This window comes from Aricia agestis, chromosome 15 (assembly GCF_905147365.1).
Source record: "Aricia agestis chromosome 15, ilAriAges1.1, whole genome shotgun sequence".
Classification (NCBI taxonomy): Eukaryota; Metazoa; Arthropoda; class Insecta; order Lepidoptera; family Lycaenidae; genus Aricia; species Aricia agestis.
Window position 1 is genome coordinate 12,824,869 of NC_056420.1, and position 23,479 is coordinate 12,848,347.

Consider the following 23,479-nt stretch of genomic DNA (forward strand, 5'->3'; position numbering starts at 1 on the left):
ATTTGGCTTTTTTTTTTAATGAAATAAGGGGGCAAACGAGCAAACGGGTCACCTGATGGAAAGCAACTTCCGTCGCCCATGAACACTCGCAGCATCAGAAGAGCTGCAAGTGCGTTGCCGGCCTTTTAAGAGGGAATAGGGTAATAGCGGAGGGTAGGGAAGGGAAGGGAAGGGAATAGTTGAGGTAGGGAAGGGAATAGGGTAGGGGTTAGGGGATTGGGCCTCCGGTAAACTCACTCACTCGGCGAAACACAGCGCAAGCGCTGTTTCACGCCGGTTTTCTGTGAGAACGTGGTATTTAACCGGTCGAGCCGGCCCATTCGTGCCGAAGCATGGCTCTCCCACGTATAAATCTTGTCATCATTATCAGCTACCATGCTGCAGATTGTTTTACCATCAACAATAACTCAGCTAATTAAAGAGTATAAGGCATCTCAAATAAAACCCATCAGTATTTAATAAAACTTTATTTCGTGTAACTATAATTTAAAACAGTATTTACATCACGTCGGCAAAATGTACGCCAGCATGCGCGCCAGGGCGATGATCACAGTGGAGAGCGGCGCGATCATGATGAGGATGGTGTCAGCGCGGGGCGAGAGGGGGGTGCCGCCCGCGTGCAACTCCGCGAGGCTTTCTTCTGGAACAAATGGGTAAGTATTAGTTTTTAGTGCAACGAGCTGTAGGGATTCTTAGGGCCAGTAGCGGCGTTAGGGGGGAGGCGACCGCCAAGGGTACTGGATAAAAAGGGGCGCGGTATGCACCCCTTATGTTTAGCTCTATGGTTGCCATGCTAGGGCTATTGTAGCCCTAGCATGGCAACCAGCAGAAATGCGAAAGTATAGACAAGCTGAGGACATCAAATTAAGGTGATGTTCCGATCTTTACTGCGACTAATAGCGACCGACAAAAATTCAATTAAAATGCCACTTTATGACAGACTATATATAGTATATGTAGTCATAAAGTAGGATATTATTTGAAGTTTTAGGACTATAGTCTGTCATAAAGTGGCATTTTAATTGAATTTTTCGGAACGAAAAAAGATCGGAACGGCACCTTAAGTCCTTCTCCACAGTTTGTCTATACTTTCGCATTTCTACTGGTGGCCATGCTAGAGCTACAGAAGCCTGGGCGCCGAAGAAATCTCGCCCAGGCTGATAGTGCTGAAATCGGTACTGCTTAGGGCTAGTTCGCATTAAAATGTGACGAGGCGATTTAAAATTGGAATTGGCATCCCGACACCGCAAGTGGAAAGAATGTCAATTCAATGTGTATGAAGAAGGGCTATGTTTTTAGGGTTTCGTAGCCAAATGGCAAAAAACGGAACCCTTATAGATTCGTCATGTCTGTCTGTCTGTCTGTCTGTCCGTCCGTATGTCACAGCCACTTTTCTCCGAAACTATAAGAGCTATACTATTGAAACTTGGTAGGTAGATGTAGTCTGTGAACCGCATTAAGATTTTGATACAAAAATGGAAAAATTATTAAAAATTTTAGGGGTCCCCATAGGTACAACTGAAACAAAAAAAAAATGTTTTTTCATCTAAGCTATGCGTGTGGGGTATCTATGGATAGGTCTTAAAAATCATATTGAGGTTTCTAACATCATTTTTTTTCTAACCTGAATAGTTTGCGAGAGAGACTCTTCCAAAGTGGTAAAATGTGTGTCCCCCCCTCTCTAATTTCTAAAGTAGACATGATAAGTCAAAAAAAAAATATATATGATATACATTACTATAAAAACTACCAACGACAATTGGTTTGAACGAGATCTAGCTATTACTTTTTTTTAAACGCCATAAATGGTAAACCTTAAATTAACTTCCATTAAATCAACTGAAATATAAAAATAAATCAAAAACCTTTAAATTTCATAAAAATAAACCTTATTGCTGCTGCGGAACCCTTCATGGGCGAGTCCAACTCGCACTTGGCCGGTTTTTTTTGTACAATACAATAAAACAATAAAATTGGTATTTCGAAGATTAAGACAAAGAGCATATTTTTGTTATGTAAAAAAAAAATCGGCCAAGTGCGAGTCGGGCTCGCGCACCGAGGGTTCCGTACTGGTATAGAGTGAAAGGAGACAAAAAAAATGTGTTTTTTGTTTGGGAACCCCCCTTAAATATTTACTTTATTTTAATTTAAACACATCAACACACGACAATTATTAAAGTACAAATATAACTAAGGATTTTGTGAAAATTTCAAGTGCCTGTTACCATTATTAATTACGATCAAAAAAGGCCAAAAAAATCACGTTTCTTGTATGGGAGCCCCCCTTAAATATTAACTTTATTTTATTATTGGTTCTTATAGTGGCAACAAATATACACAATCTGTGAAAAATTCAGACGTTTAGCTATAGCGGTTCTTAAGTTACAGCCTGGAGACAGACAGACAGACAGACATCGAAGTCTCAGTAATAGGGTCCCGTTTTTACCCTTTGGGTACGGAACCCTAAAACGTATTTGTTAACGTACGTAGAAGAAACTGTCCCATCGTTGGCAAACATTCTATAATTAGGAACTTATATTTTTGTTTTAAGAAACTAATGTCAATTATTGTAGAACTCCTAAAGTGATAATAAATATACACGTAATGTAACAAAACCGAAAACTATAGCCATAAAACTATTAAGTCCTATTCAGCGTTTTCTCAGTTTCTGCTGACCATACGTCTGGCAGCCACCTGTCTCGGAACACGACATAGCAAACATTAACGAAGGAACTTTCTAGTGTTGGCGCAGCGGCCATGTTTGAACTACAAAACACCTCGCCTCACTAATTGCAATAGTTTTCGTTTAAGTGATTTCAACGCTTATTACGAAAACACCTGTGTATGTTTTTTTATTTAAATCAGAGCAATATCGTTTTGCTATCTGGCAACATCGATCATAAAAGTACTTATTTAATAATTCATTTATTAACTAGATAACACTCGCAACTCCGTTGCATCAAAATTGCGCGGGTAACATCATTTTTTTCGGAATGAAAAGTATCCTATGTCCCTTCCTAGAATTCAAAGTATCCCCAATCTCTATACAAAATTTCAGCAAAATCAGTTAAATGGTTTGGGCGTGAATACATAACTCGAAAGTCTGCCTATCTGTTACCGTTTAACACTTAAACTGCTGAACCTATTTGGTTAAAAATAAACCGATAATTATTATGGAGATACCTTAACGTGTGGAAAAAGACATAAGAATATTTTACTTATCTTCGAAAAAACTGCGGTCACCATTTATATTTTCTAAATAACATTACCCCATATTTATTCTGTGAGAAATTAAAACAAACATGATACTTTTAAACGTGCCATTTTATTCTGATGAAGAGCTACAACTGTTTACTCTACGTAAATATTTTATTACATTAAGTAATTTAAATCAGAATTATTAATGATAAGGTTATATATTTGCTTTACCTTTTAGGAAATGTTTTATGTTTCGCCTGGGGCATCAAAAGGGCATACGGTGAGCAAATATTGACTTTTATTTACGATTGAGGGTTTAATTATTCAGAGCTCCAACATCCGTATCAATGTTGGCAGCTTTGAGTTAAGACGCTCCCTCTACGGAGATGCCGTAATTTACCGTTTTTAGAGTCTTACTAACTCACAATTTGAAAGCTACAAAATTATTATAAAAATACAGCAATAATATTCAGCATATGAACATTCCTTTCTCTTTTATTAATTTCCTATTTTTTGTTTATTATACTCTGTACCAAAATATGATATCAGCACCAAAGTAATACCAATTTATTTAAATTCAAGCATACATTCAGTATCATTAACTACATATTTACCATTTGAATTTTTTTAGGTGAATATTGAATCAAGATAAGTAAAAAAAATAGGATTTTGTAGCGATTTCGGCAACGCGGCAAATATATTATGGTCAAGGTCGTTTGCTCAGGGGATGGCCTTAAAATACTTACTGCCACGCTCAGATACATTGAATGATGATTAAACTTCAATTTATTTATAACTTTATTATTATTATTAATTTAATGAAGAGTTTGACATTTTCACATACAGACAGTAATGTAACTTTAGTCAAAATGTTTATTTAATTACAGTTAAGTACTCATAATAAACTAGCTATTTGATAAAACACGAATTAAATTACATTTTCTAAAAATGATTCCTAGCTAGATCGATTTATCGCCCCCGAAACACCCTATATACTAAATTTCATGAAAATCGTTGGAGCCGATTCCGAGATTCCAATTATTATAATTTATAATATATGGGCAATCTAGACGAATATCCCATCGTTAGTATTGGTCTTATATAACAGGCCAAATGACAATATAATATGAAGAGGCCATATACCAATGCCGAATTACATACATTTGAAGCGTATTTAATACGTCTCATCGTATATAGCATATTATAGCGTGCTATGGACAGTGTCACAATCGTAGTGGTAAACGTGAAGAGACAATACAGAAATACAGAAGAGAGAAAACAATACGCATGTAAGGTATAAAGACCTCGCCATGCGAATAGGTATTATGCGCGATACGCACAATTAATATACTTAAATGGGTCATACACTTCGTCGAATTCGAATACAATGTACGGAAATACCGACCAAATTTTATATTAATGATTGCGTAACAGACAGGCCAAATGAATTTTCTGTGGAATTATTAGTAGATGAGACATATACACAATATGTCTTCAACCGATCAGTTTTTAGTCATATTTAGAATAGTTTTCTAAAATACGTCTAGTTCTTTAGGTATGAAGTGGCTTAGGATAACTTCAACATTTAAAATGTTAGCGAGGATTTCAACTCGAAAAAGGCTTACGATAATAAAGTAGCAGAAAATAGACCAGCTCATAAAAACTCATTAGGCTGAGCTTAAGCGAAAATCCTTTGAAATTATTTCCCTTTTCTCAGCTTAGTTTTGTATTCAGTGCTCATACTAATTAGGATTTATACTTAGACTAGTTGCTGTCCCGGCAAATTTGCCATATAAAGTCATTCGTCCACATAAAGTTAATATACCTAGCGGAAACTAAACTTTAACTTTCTTAAAGTATTAGACTTTGAGAGTGTCTATCAGTTGGAAGCAACTGTCAAAAATGTCCGGTACTAGAAGACGAAATTCCTCAACTTACCGCGAAGAATATAAGCTACAAAATTGAGCTTTTTTCTCGAAGGTCAGGTAGACCTTCAGAACTGGATGCCTTCTAAAAACCGCGACCGAAACTCCATAGTTTCTGGTCTTTCTTACCTCTGTAAAGGTCACAAACAGGTTAACGAAGCGAAGCTAGCTTTACGAAATGAAGGAAGGTCTGGCCCTCGCGGGATCTTACTCTATTGGCAATTTTCCTCAACAGATATTTTAATAAAAAGGATTTCATAACACAGTGAGTGCCTTGTCACAAACAAAGCAGCAAAAAACGTTAAAATGTTTTAAAACGTAACCGCTTAGTCCCATTTCCATGGCTGGAATATAAAATACAACCACAATTCATACAAAAAACTTTTTTTAATCTGCGGAGAGGTGTGAAATGTCGTACATTGCGGTATGTCGCGTCTGATGTCGCTGTGAGTTTTGTAAATGGGGAATTTACATTCTCATTTTCCTCATATTTTAATTTTATACTGAAATCTCCTTATTGCGAGGAAACATTTTTCCGCCATGAAAACTATCCTTTGTTCTTTCTTACCTTTCAAATATATCCTTACCAAATTTCATCTAAATCGGCTCAGCCGTTTAAGCGTAAAGAGGTAACTGCCAGACAGATAGATAGGCAGATACATTTTTTATAATATCACTTAATAGTAAGGAAAATATTTCGCAAAATCTTTGTGTTAAACATTAGGTAACTTCCTTTGAGAAATTCCCTGGTATGCTTTGCCGCATACCTTTAAGCTTTCGAAGCTATTATGTAAGACGGCCTTGTGCCAGGCGAATTTTCATCAACAAAGCCTTTTTAAGTGGTGCAACACTAACGAGACAGATCTTTGTCGGCATTAGCCTCCAATTAGACTTTAGGTCACATTGTGATGCAGTTGACGTAATAAAAGCCAAATGCATCATAACTTCTAATATATGATTAGTGCGCGAGTCATGAGAGAGTTGAGGAATAGGCCGTAAAAGTACCCTTTTGCTGAAACTTTCTTAGTGATTCCTCAGAAGTTGCAACCGGAAGAAAGTGTGTTGTATGACACAGTTTTAGCTAAGATTGACGCCATTAACGCAAATATTAAATAGCAGTTGAGCAGCTCTGGATTTATAAAAAGGCCGTAGGTATAGGCCGCGGCCTAGTGGGGCGGCAACGTCCTAGGAGGGCAGCAGATTTCGTACACGGAGCGGCGGAAATACAGTGAAGCAAAATAAGAAATATTATATAAGTCCGGCACTGTAGTTGAATGTCAAACAAATTCTATATATTAATACGTGAGCCAAAAACTTTGTATCCCTTTTGACGAAAAATGGGGAAACGTAGGTGAATGAAATTTTGCACAGTTATAGTTTATATGGCGAAGGAGTGCATCGAGCTAATATTATTTTGAAATTATGCTTTTATCATACATTTTTTTAACAAATAAAACATTACACACACTACGAAAAATTTGCGAATTATACTCTTGTACTTATGGTTAAAGTCTGATGACAACAAGGTGAAAAATTGAAAATGGATTATAGTTTTTTTTATTGAATCTTAAACACTATTAGACAATGCTTACACGGCCAGTCTGAGATCAGCTGAGTCCCTGAGACAAGAGTTGAAAAAAATTAAAAAATATGATAAATTCAATATTTTTTTACAAAATATAGGCAGTAGTCCTAATGACGTTGAAACTAAGGTCGAATTTCGACCATTGGGCGATCTCTAGTAACACTAATGAAACGTCTCTACTGCCCCACTAAATGGGTAGTAATTGGGTAGTGGTTCTACGGTAATTACCATTGAGTACATGCACGGATACAGTGTGCGGTCTTGCGCCCCGCACTGCACAGGTATAGTTGCCGGCGTCGCTGCCGTTGACGCGAGCGAGACGTAGCACGCTGTCCGCACCCCCTGGGACTTGCTCGGTCTTCACGCTGCGGACAAGAAATATATTATTAAGTAGACGTTGCCCACAATGTTGCATCGAAAGGAACTTGCTCGGTTTTTACGCTCGCACTGCAGATATAAAAGCAATTATTATTCAACTAGCAACTTGATGATATTTGTAATTTCGTCACACGGAAATTCATTTATCGCACACCAGCTGTACTTTTTTTAAGAAAAAAATGATATCTTCTTGTCTTTTTGAGTCTAAGGGCACTATCACACTGGCGATTAGCGAGCGATTTGAAAGCGACGCGACTGCGCAGCGCACACGCCGCGATGACGCCGCGATTGCGCGGCGTGCACGCAGCTTGCCTTCGGCGTTTTGGACACTCAGCAGCAAAATAGATTCTGACGTCACTCCCTAGACGAGTATACTATATATAATAATAATCTGTGTAGACGAGTGTACAAAATGGCGACGCTGCGCTGCCGCGACGTGCACGCCGCGCAATCGCGGCATGTGCGCTGCGCAGTCGCGTCGCTTTCAAATCGCTCGCTAATCACCAGTGTGATAAGGCACTCAAATCGCCACATAAAATCTCGGCTTATGAGACATAAAGAATTGGTAGACATTATACAGTCGACAGACAAAAATACAGTCATCATGTAAGGACGCATTGGCAGCAAAAAATCAGGTCATGTAAATCAATACAATTTGTAATAAGACAATGGAAATTCTACCATATTCAAGGACGAAATTTTATAGCAATATATTTTCAACACGACATAAGCGATAATCGACCTAAATCAGTATATCTTTCGGAAGTATTCAATTCGGCTTCAACCATACTCAAGGACAAAATTCTACCATAAGATTTACTAAACGGCATATGGGATAATAGACCTAAATATATCTTTCGGAAGTATTCAATTCGGCATGCGTGCCAGCGCGTCATACATCGGAGGTCGGATCAAGCACGTGAAAGACCAATAAAAAGATCCCTCATTTATTCCGGTCACGCACCGCAATCTTTACGTGACTTATCAAATTTCAAAGTGACATAGATTTTGTGGCTTCATTTGAATAACCTAAGTGGCGCTTAGGATGTTGTTAGCGCGTTAATGAGCAGGTTTTATGCTAATAGGCTTAGACCCAATCTCACCAACGACTGTAAAAGTTAATGTTCGAATCACGCTTCCTCTTTCGTTTTTCATATGAATGAAAGAAAAGACATAACATTTTATTAAGTTATTAGCACTAACTTGGTGAAATTGGGCCTTATTCTGTGGCGGTGCCCACAATTGGCGCTACCTTCCCGCATCGCGCTATCGAAGTTTTCTAAGTGGGTCGGTATATATCATAAAGTTAATATACCTAGCAGAATAGAGCAACAATCTCGAGCTGTCAAACGACACCAAAATTGGTTTTCATCTGTGTGAAAAATATGTGTACGTAAACACTTACACAAGCATGATTGAACATGAATTCTATGAGATTAAATTGTCAACGTGCGGCACGTGCCGACTGGACGTCAAAAAAAGAGCGCTGCTGTCATGTATCACACGGCTCTTTTTACCACACAGTGTTACTGATACGAGTAGTGACATCTCTCTTGCTCAGGCCTTTTTTTCTCTATTCCGCTAGGTATATTAACTTTATGGTATATTTACGACAGCTGTAATCAATCACGTGGGCTTCGGTCTGATCGAGCATACCACCTCGCTCAGTCGGAAGATCTTCCTCTGGGGAAGCCACACATATTATACCCAAAGTTCGTCCAGAGTATCATGACCGGGCATTTCGAAAATGTTTATCAGTACCGTAAACGTACGTGTACCTACACTAGTTTTTATTATTCGTAGACCTACACGTTACTTTTGCAGAAGTCATGTTAGTGTCAATGTCATATACAATAATAATTATTACAGTAGATAATGTCATACGTGGGAGAGCCATGCTTCAGCATGAATTTTTTTACGTGGGAGAGCCATGCTTCGGCACGAATGGGCCGGCTCGACCGGAGAAATATCACGTTCTCACAGAAAACCGGCGTGAAACAGCGCTTGCGCTGTGTTTCGCTGAGTGAGTGAGTTTACCGGAGGCCCAACTCCCTTTCCTATCCTCCCCTATTCCTTTCCCTTCCCATCCCTACCCTCCCCTATTACCCTATTCCCTATTATCAGTCAGTGTCACGGTCTCTGTCACAGTCACGGTTACGGACACTAAACCGATTACAGAAAATTAATATGGGTCTACCAGAATCTGATGGCAAAAAGTGAGAAAATAAGTTGATTCTGGCAATACCGGGGTAATTGGAATACATCATTTTGATCCTTTTTAGGGTTCCGTAGCCAAATGGCATTAAACGGACCCCTTAATATAGATTCGTCATGTCTGTCTGTCTGTCCGTATTTTTCTTATAGCGGTTGATTCTGCGTGTTAAATATGCTAATATAAATATTTATCCAATGATCAAGGATACTTTTTCAAAATTTGCTGTTAAAAATTGCCATCAGATTCTTACGAGAATTATAACGATACATAGTATATTACGATCAGTAACTGACACTACTATAAAAAACAGGGTTACGATAGTCAAACAGCACAACCAACGCACAATTCTTATAACAGTGTACTGATATTGATTCCAAGCTGCAAAAATTATCCGAAAACTTATCAAGACTATCCATTTTAAGTAATTTGGAAATTAGTTTAAAGACCAATCGTAAACGAGATTTCTATCTAATAAATATAATCAGAATATAACACATTCTAATTTCCTAGATGTTCAACCCTTGTCTAACCCTTGAAAATCCTAATGAACCTTCAAATATCTGAACAAATCCAATAATTTGTTCCACGTAATGAACATTGAACAATCGTGACCTACATCGGGCGTCGAGGGACCACCTTGTTCCGCAATATCTTAATGTGCAAGAGCTGTAGTGAGCAGATACATTTTGCAATTCAGATGAGACTTGTTTCCTTTTTGTATTTTTTTATCGTAATGTAATCAGATAAATTTATTTTATAGAGTACTACGTTATTTGGTTGCGTTATGTTTTGACACACTAACAAATTTGACATAGATCTTCCAAATAACTGGAAGGCCACGTTGTTTCGTTGTGTTGCCGGTATATGCCTTATCTGCGTCGTAAGGCCACAACAAAAAACAAATTGACCAATCAGAGCAAGTAGTCTCATCCGTTTTTCCATGTTTAGCCAATGAAACGTCGCATCCAATAACGCAAACTACAAAACATGGCATATCATAAAATAAATTCAAAAGAACGTAGCGTTGACAAAACGCAAAGAACATCGTGGCTTCACTTTAAATCTCTGATGGCGCTATGAAAATGTCAGTAAATACAGAACTTTCAATGGCTGAAAACTTGCTATTATATTCCAATACAATATTAGTCCGTAAAAGCCGGCCGCATACATACATTTTCCGTTCCGTATTCGAATGCATGGAATTATTCGTTTTTTTCCGTACGTAAAAAATTCAGCACGTATATTTCAAATGCAAGAAAACGCGAACGTTTGCCCTAGTCTCCCGGAATTTCGAATACGGAAAACGTATTCAGAAATCGAAAACAAAAAAAGTGTGTTTGCCAGCCTACAGGGACATAACTATGGGTCTATTAGTATCGCCGGGTTAGTTCCCGAACCGGTGGTAGGCATCATGTAGGACTTTCTGAAAACATTTATTTTAAATTTATTCAGAAATAAAACAATTTTGATTTGATTAAGAAAAATGCACGGCATGCGCGCGGCCTGCTGGAATTCGGCCTGCGCACTTCCGTGCGCTTTGATTAACCCTACCTGATTCCACCCCTCGAAGTGTCAGAATTCAGTGCCCGTCCCTCGTGAAGCCAGGTGAGCACAGCAGGTGTATCCACATGCCGCGCTCGGCACACCAGCGCCAGGGTTGACTCAGCCTCATAGTACTTTTCTAGTAGAGGACCACCAGCCTCGTCGACTACCCACACTTGGGGAGCTGAAAAGAATTGCAAGCTGAGAATTCGCTATGCTTTGTCTAGATATAATTTAAAAAATATACTAGATGACGCCTGCAAGTCCGTTGCGCCAAAATTCTTTTATAGTGCGGGAACCGTAAATTTTTCCGGAATAAAAAATGTCCATTGTCCTTTCCTGGGACTTGAAGTATTTCCATACCTCTCAGCCAAAATAGGCTCAACGGTTTGGGCGTGAAAAGGTAGCAACAAACTGACTTTCGCGTTTATAATAATACTTAACATTATAGTAAGATAGAAAGATTTTTTTCGAATTAAGTACTCGTATTATTTACTTTAAGGATTTCAGATGTCCTAGTCCTACTATTATAACCAAAAAGATAAAACTGCAAAATACGTTTATAGCAGAGGTATAAATGTATTATCAGAAAAATTTATTATACACACATCCTTATAAAATACAGTTTATTTCAAAGTACACTTTGAGTTAGTAAAAAGATTGAATGTGTGTTCCTTTTATTCGAAAAGTGTTCAACTGAAAACCTCCGTATTATATAAACTAATTTGAAATAAGATTTCATGTTGAACAAATTTGTATTCTATCCGTTGGTAGAAGTTCGTAGTTAGCCATGTATAGCGTTTTTAAGTAATTCTCGCTGGTTTTGGAGCTTGGAATTTTGTTCTTTTCCCAGCCAACTATCTCCAAAGATAGTTAACAAAGTTGACTTTTGTTACGTAACTGTTTACAAATTATATAGTTCAAAGTTTTCGAGGATAAAACTCGGTGATACTAAAATGTACATTAGATTCTCTGCTTCTAAATAGGTCAGTGGGTTACAAAGAGTTTCCAATTTGTTGTATCATTTTACACAATATTAGCTTTGATATTATGAAGCTTTGTAAGTCTTTCTTGATTTTAATTTAATTTTTCATACGATTCGCTTACAATAATTAAAGAGTAATTGCCTTCAACGTTTACCGTAATAATTACAACGATCATTATACTAATTAACATAATTACTTCTGCATCATTACTTACTATTAATATGTAAATAGGTTCTGCTAACTCTAGGCGGATGTGTTGATATTTGACATTCGTATACCCCCTCATCATCAGGCTTCACTTCTCGGATGAGCAGCCTCCAATTCCCAGGGTATCTCTTGCCGACTGACACTCTGTTGTCAGCAGCATAAGTCACAGCTCCAACAGTGAGGAGTTCTGGCATCTCATCTCTACCTCTACGACGTACCCAAGATACCTAAAATTATGAATTTCGTTTAATAACTAAATATAATATTTGTAGTGCAACATTAATTATATTATTCTTATTATTATCAGAGCGTTAAAATTCATGAATTTTATAATATATAATAACATTATTTTTAACATAATATTATCCTGTTAAAAATCGTTATTTATTTTCATCTTAGAGACAAACACTTGTCTTGAATTTTAAAATTCCATCTGGAAGTTGCTATACGACTTTATAGTTCTGTTTGAGTGTTTGCTAATAAAACAAACTTTTATAGTAAAAAGCCACCTCAAAGCACGGTTGATAATATTAAAAGCATTTTAAAGTATATTTCTGTCCGCGAAGAAACTTTTTTAATATGCTAAAGAATATAAGATGAGCACTAAAATATCTTCGTAGCGGGGAATGTATCTTCTTTAGTACGGAGTTAAGATTGCTTTCCGTTCATTCATCTTCCAAGTTGAGGTCAAATGGAAGTCGCCCTGGATAATCTGCCTAGGTGAGGAATAGTGCTAAATTTATAGCCTCGGAAAATATTAAAATTATGTAGATCCCTAGTCATTTTCCAGCCAAGGAGCTTGATTATACGTCTAAATGTAAAGTAGGTCTGGCTGAGCTCATCACGATTAAGCCACTAAAAATTATATTCGCTTGTAAAGATTTTTGTGGTTCGAGTTTTAAAATTTATTTTTCTATTTTAGTTACGTCCAGACTCTAAATTGAACTATCTGAATAACAAATTAGTGTTCTTAAATGTTTAATGTCTCTATAAGAATTCATTGTTCTTTTTAATTCCGAATTAATTTGAATGGAAATATGTTTTCAGAATTATTTTGCATTTACCTACCATTTGATCAGGAACTAATAAGAAGAGCCGTCTTAAAAAAAACTGACCTTTTAGCAAATAGGTGAAAAATCGTCTTCTTAGTGATACTTATAATTCTTACCGTCTTATCCTGAAGGAGACTGATCCGACAATTCAAATGCGCATCTTCCCCTAACTGTACAGTAATCTTAGTGATATTCCCAACAGGGGTATCTTCAAACGTCGGTCCATATCGCCTATCGTGGTCAAAGTACGTATTCTTTACATTGACGACATGGGGTACCATATTCAGTACCTCCGTGGGTGGGTAAGTATTGGTACCATCTGGGTCCCTGGTGGGCTGTGGTACTTTGAATGATTTGGTACTATCTATGGTGGAGTTGCCAAGTTTGAGCATCACAGGCGACGGAGAAAGGGGAGTGCTGAGTGCGTAGTAGGGCGTCACTGTGTCCGCCGTTGATGATGATGTTGGATTATCTGAAAGAAGAGTTCAGTATTATATTTCTAAGAATTTAATTACTAAGAATTATTATTTATTTCTCAGAATTATATCCGGGTTGAGATGAGATTAATTATAATTTACTAGAAGTAAAAACCAGTTTGGTTTTCTTTTAAGCTAGAAATCTTTTAAACTAGAAAATTAAATAATATTTTTATTCGGATGCGTGGTTGCATCCTAATAAAAATATTATTTTACAGTAATTATACACTTTTCTTCGTTTGAAAGGCTTATGTCTATCCCCGACGACTCGACGTCTACTTTAGGCACTGAACTCCATTATACAAGTACGCGTACTTGTATAATGGAGTTCAGTGACTTTAGGTTCCTTTCATAAGAAACAGCCTAGTCGATATAAAACTAATAAGTTTCAGAACCTATTTGGATTCAAACTAACTTTTCCTCTTTTCATTTAGTACTAGCTGTTGCCCGCAACTTCGTCCGCGAGAATGTATGTTATTAAAATCGAGATTTACAAAATTGAACACCCATCTACGACTATTTTATTTGGATCTACATTACACACGAAATTTTTAATGCACCACGAAAATAAAATATAATTATAAAAATTGTAACTGTACTAAGTATAGCTAAATTAATATTGGAATTTGTTGTGTTAGACTGTTGCCAATAATAATTATGACAAAAACGCTTGAAGGCACGGATTAATTTCCTGCTGTCCACGATCACCGTAGTATGCGACATCAGATTTACACTGTAGGTTGTCTAGCATTGTAGTTCTTTCGTCTTGGCAGAAAAAGCTCTCCCAGAGAACATGATTCAAACATACTGCCTCCGGTCGTACATATTCTACCATTTCTACCTATGTGCTCGACCGATGCTAGTAACTTAGATCCGTAAAGTTTGACTTTAAAATTTCCATGGCTGGTAACGAATTGAGATACGCAGTGGTCAATATGCATCCAGGGTTTGGATAAGCGTTTACGAATATTAGGTAAAGTTTTAAAGATCGACCTTTGCTAGAATCGGTAATCACTTTGGTTGTCGTTGTAAATTCCGAGGAGTTTCTTCAATTCCATTACTTATCAAGTCACCGTTTTTAGGGTTCTGTACCCAAAGGTTAAAAACGGGACCCTATTACTATAAGACTTCGTTGTCTGTCCTTCTGTCTATCTCCAGGCTGTATCTTAAGAACCGCTGTAGCTAGAATTCTGAAATTTTTACAGATTGTGTATATCTGTTGCCGCTATAATAACAAATACTGAAAACAAAATAAAATCAATATTTAAGGGGGGCTCCGATACAACAAACATGATTTTTTTGGCCTTTTTTGCTCGATACCAATAATTACAACAGGCAGGCAGTTGAAATTTTCACAGAATCCTTAAATATATGTGTTATTTGATAATTAATAATAAAATTGGAATATAATTAAAATTTAAGGGGGGTTCCCATACAAAAACACAACTTTTGGTCTATTTTTTCTCTATAACGGTACGGAACCCTTCGTGCGTGAGTCCGACTCGCACTTGGCCGATTTTATTGTAAACATGGTATCAAATTCGGGCAATCTATATAACAAAAAAAGAATTTTGAAAATCTGACCACAAACAGCAAAGTAAACATTAACTCCTCCTTTTTTTTAAAGTCGGTTAAAAAAAAGTATCTAAGATGTTGACCAGGGATGTAAGGTATCATCATGCCAAATTTCATTGAAATCAGTCCATCGGATTCAGAGATTAGCCTGTACAAACAGACAAACAGACAAACAGACAGAGAAACAAAAATTTCAAAAACAGTTAAAATGTATTCTACTACTCTTCTAATATGCCCCTGACTCATTTTTTCAAGTTTATTTTCAATGTACAAAAATTTTACCTCTACGATTTTATTATAATTGTATAGATGATATCATACCTCTAGATTCACATTAAAATTCTTTAGTGCTTTTTAATAATTAAGATGGAGAAAAGTTGCTATGTCAAAATAATACGTGGGAGAGCCATGCTTCGGCATGAATGGGCCGGCTCGACCGGAGAAATACTACGGGCTCACAGGAAACCGGCGTGAAACAGCGTTTGCGCTGTGTTTCGCCGAGTGGGTGAGTTTACCGGAAGCCCAATCCCCTACATTTTTCCCTTCCCTACCCTCTCCTATTTCCTTCTACACCCTCCCCTATTCCCTTCCCTACCCTCTCCTATTACCCTATTCCCTCTTAAAAGGCTGGCAACGCACCTGCAGCTCTTCTGATGCGGCTAGTGTCCATGGGCGACGGAAGTTGCTTTTCATCAGGTGACCCGGTTGCTCGTTTGCCCCCTTATTTCTTTAAAAAATATATTTATTTTCCAATTATATATAGATATCGTAAATTTTACTGCTATAAACAAACTTTGCATTTAATTTCTTTAAGTTGAAATGTTATGCGATATTGCAGATCTCGGAATGAGGTTTACCTCTAGAGACTCTCCTTTTACTACGGCAATCGTAACAGAATTCGTACCTCGGATTGACGATATAAAACGAAACGCAATACAATTTATTCTTTTGTGCGTAAAACCTTAAAAATTATACGATTTTTACTCACTACGTGACAAAAATATATTATTTTGTTTCAGTTTTTTTTATGCCCAAGTAGTTATTAATTTTCCAGTTGGGCTAGCTCATTTCTTTCAAATCAAAGCACGTCTTTCTACAATGCTATATTATGACCAAGTTTTTTATCTTTCAATATTTTAACAATACTAAGTATAACGTTTTATACGAAAATAACAACTGAATCCTTAGCCAAAACGCTTTCTGACAGACGAGATTGCCAATTAATGCGATACTTGTTGAATCCCATAAATTTTTTTCGTAACTCTGACAGTGAAAATAACAAAAGAATTACTGGTACTGTACAAAAGTTTAAAATTTAAGTTAAAGAAAAAATCACATCATATTTGGTTTAATACACAATGTAAGAAACTGAGATTGATTCCAAACTACATTCAGATTAGATGCCGGATGTCCAAACCATATATTGATAAATTTTGTTATAATTTATAATTATTTCTGAAGATAGTGGAAAAAGTGCACGAAAAATAGTGTTTTATTAGTATTCAAAAGAATTGTGGCTAAGGGTCCTAAAGGATGTAGATTGTAGTTCATACCTGTGGTGACCTGGCATGACACTATCTGTGAAAGGATGAGCATGGCGATGCTCCACATAGCGCCCACAACCCGCGCCCGGCACCGGGCTTCATAATCTGAAACAATAACAACATTTATAGTTCAATAGGTTATAAAATAATAATATAACAATATATTCTATAGACGCTTCACACCACGTCAGCCCTGTGCTAAGTACCTGAAGGAAGGTACCTGTGTTACAGGTACCAGACAACGGAAATATATTTAATCTTCTCCTATATACAAAATTCTCGTGTCACAATGTTAGGCCGCGAATTCCTCCGAAACGGCTTTACTGATTTTAACCAAATTTTATATACATATTCAACGGGTCTGAAAATCGGCTACTGGGTACTTTTAATATTGAAAAGTGCATTTGTTGAATAAATAATAGTAAATTATTACAACTCGAGACTGACCGCGACAATTGTTTGTGCGACGGGATAGCGATGGACGTTGCCATGGTAACATACTTATTTAGTCACTTCAATAAAATAATATGGGCGAAATACTTTATAATCTTGGCAAAGAAACGTTTGCCGGGACAGCTAGTACTTTTATACTATTCAGTAGTGATTCAGTAATAGGAAGTTTACTTAGAAACGTTGCTATTTGGATTCTTAGCGAGGTTGGACATTTCCTTGCTTATCTATACCATAATATTATAAATACGAACGTGTGTCTGTCTGTCTCTCTGTTATCTCTTCACGCCCAAATAGCTGAACCAATTTTTGCTGAAATTTAGTATGGAGATACTTTGGGTCCCGGGAAAGGACATTGGATACTTTTTATCTCAGAAAATGTACGGTTCTTGCGCAATAAATGTATTTTGGCGCAACGGAGTTGCGGGCATCATGTAGTTGATCATAAAGCAGATTTTTTATGAACAATAATATATAAATTAGACCATTTTCATTGTCTTTACTAGTAATCAGTAGATGTAATGGTTGGAAAAATTTACTATACCTTAAAATGATATTGGCTTATTATTGTTCCCGTCGCTGAGACTCGTAGAAACTAGGGCTACATAGCCCGAGCATGATAACCAAACGTAAAAACCCTTTGATATTATCTTAGCAGTTCCCGAGAGAAATTCTTGTGATAATAACTTGGGAAAATAAACTAGATAGGACATGACCATTAAGCACTTTTTAAATATAATAATATAATAATGCAAATGTAAAGATTATTACAAAAATATCCAGTTCTGAATTTAGAGGGCTCTTAATTTAACAAAACACTATAAAACTGATCATTAAAAGCAAAAAATACAACTTCTATATATATAAAACTCAAAGGTGACTGACTGACTGACAAAGTGATCTATCAACGCACAGCCCAAACCACTAAACGGATCGGGCTGAAATTTGGCATGCAGGTAGATGTTATAACGTAGGCATCCGCTAAGAAAGGATTTTGAGAAATTCCAACCCCAAGGGGTTCAAATAGGGGATGAAATTTTGTATAATAATACTTCTTCACGCGAGCGAAGCCGCGGGCAAAAGCTCGTTCAATATAAAACTGTTAAAAAGGATAACGTAATAAAGTGACATACTCATACACAATCCGGACGCGAGATAGGGCTTTATTAGTTTAGTAATTTACCCGGCGAAGTGCCCTCAGTGGACCACTAAAAGTTAAACTACATAAATACACAGCGATGGTAAATACCTAGAATCTACAAGTATTAAGTTATTTTTTCTGCAGTTATTTAAGAAGATTGTTTTCTGTTTTAACTACATTGTGCAACAAAACTAAGTGATAATATTTTAGGGTGTGTATGTGTTCCATGTACAGAGTTCACTGTGAAGGTAGCAACGGTGAAATACCATTTTTTTTGTGATTTGTATGGACAAGCTCCCCAGCGTCTCAAGTTTCCCCACACAAGAGTGAAAAAAATATTTGCTCCTTCAGCGCTGCTACTTTTACAGTGAACTCTATAAACGGGACTCATACACACCCTGAAGAATTATCACTTTGTTTTGTTACACCCTGTATAGGTTGGCTCCGCTTTGGACCATGTTGGCTTGCCATGACTGGTTAAAGCTGTCTGTATCATGCAAAATCAACTTTGACTATGGCCAATCACAGACCAACTTGACAATATACGTTTGAGAAATTGTTTTTATCAACCGTAGTTAGTTACTACTATAAAAACACCCACACATTATTCATTATCCATTGCGAAAAAAATAAACATAATAAGTTTTGACGATTTTATGTGGGTATAGAACAAAAATACTTTCATGTGCTTCTAAAACTCTTTAAAGAGGTATTCTAAAGCTATATTTTATTTTATAGGGCTATAAGTATAGATTTATGGCCAATACAAGGCGTCGCGACGTGTCATAAAATTGCGATCGCAAAAAATATTGCGTGATTGGAGAAGGATTTACGAAACTAACTATATTTTGTATGAGCCGCCATAGGATCCGCCACTATATTATGTTAGCTGTGACTTAATATTATCCTTAACTTATGTGCTAGCTTACATAAAATATATTTATTTAAAAAACTTGCTGACTTGAATGATACCACCAAAAATTAACCACAAGCCGTTTAGGCTTTAATGCATGACACGACAAATTAGTAGGTATATCCTTTAAATAAATCATTAATAATATTATTCTCACTCGAATATCGAACATAGTTTTTCTAGCAGTCTTATTCAAATAAACTGTGTACTTAGACAACTCTTATTGCTAAGTTTCATTTTGGAAAAAAGAGATTTGACATAAGTCATCGCAAGCGCAATGATACTTAGCGTATGTCAAATCCTACACATATTTTGTGTTTTCTAATTATGCTGTCAAAACTAACTATAATATTGTACTCGGCGAAACATGGCGGTAGCGGTCATTGACTCCCTGTCAAAAACTTGTCATTTTCTATACAAAGCCGCGATTGACAACATCTGACACTTCATTGTCAATCGCGGTTTATTATAGAAAATGACAAGTTTTTGACAGGGAGTCAATGACCGCTACCACCATATTTCGCCGAGTACAGTATAACATATTTTAAATAAGGACTGGTATTAATGCAATACGGTAGACATACATTTGTCACATTAAAAACGCAAATAAAAATCCAATTAAGTTTTTAAAAAATTTCATATTCATCCCCTGTCATCAAAATCTTTTTACCCCTTTTCCCACACGAAAATGGACCTGAAAAAGCTCGCCATGACCTGAATTAAGGGAAACACTATTTGCAATTTTACTTTCAGCTACCTGCGGGCATTGAATTAATTTTGCATCTATTTATGTAAATAATGTTTTTGAGCGCAGTTTACGTGTCGGGTGAGGCCTGAGCGTAATCATTGCCATGATAATGTTACATTTCATGGTTAATTTACCAGGTAAGATTTGCTTCTGGAAGATTCCTGTTATTCAGAGTTGATTACTGATCCTAGGCTGAAATCGAGGCTCTGTTACTGAGATTTTGCCGTCTGTCTGTCTGTTACCAGGCTCAAGAACCATGAGAGCTAGACAGTTCAGAGCCTAGACAAGCGGCAAGCGATTATCGTAAACGCCAACAAAATGTATGGGACTCGACATTAGTGTTCGCTAGCGAAGCGATGACTTATGTCAAATCACATAAATTTGTTTGGCGTTTACAATAATCGCTAGCCACTTGTCTACTAGGGCTGCTATTATCAAAAATTATATATTTCTGTTGTCACTTTAGCTACTAACACTAAAAACAAAATAAACATAACCCTAAATATTAAAATAAATTTAAATATTTAAGGTCGTAGGGTAGCGCACATTTTGCCGCACTTGGCTAATTTAATCATAAATATTATCAAATAATATTTCTTTTTATAATCTCCGTTTATCTATTTTTCATTAAATATCAATGTCCCCAATCTAACTTAAATGTTTATAATAGCCTCTCGTTTTGTTTTATAATTATTACAGGGTTTTGTTTAGTTCATTTCCCTTTTGTCAACTGTAATGGTTTTATTAACCTCCATTTAAAGTTGAACAGCCACCAACATTACGCCGCACCGCAAGCAGTAACGTTTTCTATACTTTTTCTGGAGGAATAGGAGACATTTTCCCTTATCTAAAACGATTTCATTGTTTTCTAAATTTAAAGTTTTTCGAATCTGATGCGGTGACAGCTGAAACTTAAAGTATTTATTTACAATACTTGTCAACTGTTGTATCAATAGTACGTTTAAATGTAGCCTAGGGTTGCCTTTAATTAAAGAAAAGCGTCTTCATTTAAAACCCACTCTTTTTGCCAAGCACAACACTTCTAAAATTAACGCAAATTTTTACGTTAATTTTAGAAGTGTTGACCGGTTAATATTTTTCACAGAAACATAAAATGTGGGTTGGATGTAAAAATATCACATTATTTGTAGAAAGGGGCGGGGCCGGGCGCCATTTAAACTTCGATGCTATATATATATATATATATATATATATATATATATATATATATATATATAGCATCGAAGTTTAAATGCGAACATAAACGATATTCTTGTATTATTTTAATTTTTAGCTACTTATACATAGTTAAATTAAACAACAAAATCGTCTTAAATCGAAATATGAGATTAACTTTCACTTAGAAATATTTAGTTACTTCGTGAGACATGTATCACAAATAAAAGTGCCGTGTCCGGAGCTGGTGCTCTGTTCGTGCCACCAGGATCCACAAAGGCAACATTCAATCCAATTTCAGTCGGTGGATCAGAATACTGTTCGCCACATAATGGACTACATAAGGGAATGTATATAAAAACATGCGCACACTTACACGACGTGGTTCTGCTCACACTTAACCCAAAGCATAGTAACAGGGTTAAACGAATATAATTAATTATTGCATCATCATAATATCCTAAACACTGGCAAATAACAAACTTGATATTATGGTGCACTCGATAGCAAAAAACTTATTTATAAAAACAATGCATGACTTCAAAATATTACGCATTAAAAATTACAAAATATCGTAAATATTTGAGCAAAAATCTTCATTTATGTGTTAATCCAAAATGGCGCGCGCGCAGCCGTTGGGACACGAGCGCTTCGTAGGGCGCCCTGTGGGTTATTGAAGAGGGGGGTTGCCGATCCTTAGCGTCGTATATTTTTCGAGATAATATTTACAATACGCACACTTACACGCTGCGCACACTTGACCCACATTTTTTTTATGAAATACGGGGGCAAACGAGCAAACGGGTCACCTGATGGAAAGCAACTACCGTCGCCCATGGACACTCGCAGCATCAGCAAAGCTGCAGGTGCGTTGCCGGCCTTTTAAGAGAGAATAGGATAATAGGGGAGGGTAGGGATGGGAAGGGAAGGGAATAGGGTAGGGTAAAGAAGGGGATTGGGCCTCCGATAAACTCACTCACTCGGCGAAACGAAAACTGTGAGAACGTGGTATTTCTCCGGTCGAGCCGGCCCATTCGTGCCGAAGCATGGCTCTCCCACGTGACCATATGTCTCGGAGTGCGGCCTTTAAGTGTTTCACAAGAACCACGCCTTTTGCCTGCTCTAATCGCTTCGGCACTACTTCATATTAATATCGATTACATATTATCAAACTTCAAAGGAACAAGTCAAATATGTAACCCCTCGCTAGCAAGTCGGCTAAGTAAGCCGCTTTATTTATAAGGCTTTACATAAATCTTTCGTAACAAGCTTAATGCTATTCTTAACTAATTATAATATTATGCTTATGTTAAATTCCTGTTAGGGAATTCGTTCTAATTATTATTTGCTTAGTTTGAGTAGCTTATTAATTATAGATATTTCTTAGTCTACGCAAAGGGAATTCTTCGGGTACAGTACATTTTGCTGCAGTAAAAGGTATCCTATATCCTTCCTGTTTTTTATTCATAGTCTTAAGCAAATTTCGTATTTTTAGTGTAACTATATAAAAGATTCTTGAGCAGTCGCATAACAAGACAAAATGTTACTTACAATATCAACAGTCAACTAACGACCCTAAAGATCTAGACTTTAGAGCATCTAGATACATAATACTTGACATACACTTACCGACGAGAACAAAATGGGGGTATTTTATATATCTGTCCACACCGGGCAGCCTGCCAACTGCTACAAAAATCGCAAACAAGCCTCCACGATAAAAGTAGTTCCCCGAATTCGTATTAGTTGTGGTTCTCTCAAGACTCAAAGCACCCCTATATTAATAGTGAATATAAAATAGGTGCTAGCATTTTCTCACAGCTTTGCCCGCGTGGAAGAGTATCATCATTGGTCACAAATAATAAAATCCATACTAATGTGGCGGTACCCACAATTCGCCTAACATTCCTGCATCGCGCTATCGAAGTTTCGGAGAACGGCAAGATATATACAACGTCTGAAATAACGTCAGTGGGCTTCGGCCTGACCGAGCATGCTATCTCTCTCGGTCGGAAGATCTTCCTTTTCGGCCGCCACGAACAACGTTAAACTAATATTATAAATGCGAAAGTGTGTCTGTCTGTCTTTCTGTTACCTCTTCACGCCCAAACCGCTGAACCGATTTGGCTGGGTATGAATATATTTTGAGTTTCGGAAAAAGACGTAGGATACTTATTTCTATTCCAGAAAATAAAAAAATAAAATCGAGTCCCGCCGACGGAACAAATAGTTTTCAAAGTTCCTGGGTCATGGATGTGTATTAAATATGTGTATCTTAAAATAAAAATCTTAAATATATGTATAGTATAAAGGTATTAAATATATTTTCGTTGTCTATGGTACACGTAACACAAGTCCTTCAGGTACT

The 23,479-nt window shown here is 36.7% G+C and overlaps 1 protein-coding gene across 1 annotated transcript in view; it reads right to left on the bottom strand.

The window, feature by feature from the left end:
* Positions 1-458: 458 nt before the first annotated feature.
* LOC121734321 overlaps positions 459-23,479 on the bottom strand; it is a 112,464-nt gene continuing 89,443 nt past the window's right edge. Inside the window, exons 2-7 of the mRNA XM_042124852.1 lie at positions 16,693-16,788; positions 13,205-13,560; positions 12,044-12,263; positions 10,853-11,027; positions 6,937-7,073; positions 459-637 (exon numbers count right to left, since the gene is read on the bottom strand). Of these exons, the coding sequence (XP_041980786.1) occupies positions 504-637; positions 6,937-7,073; positions 10,853-11,027; positions 12,044-12,263; positions 13,205-13,560; positions 16,693-16,750 (1,080 nt within the window). The 5' untranslated portion in view covers positions 16,751-16,788 and the 3' untranslated portion in view covers positions 459-503. The remainder of the gene's footprint in view (positions 638-6,936; positions 7,074-10,852; positions 11,028-12,043; positions 12,264-13,204; positions 13,561-16,692; positions 16,789-23,479) is intronic.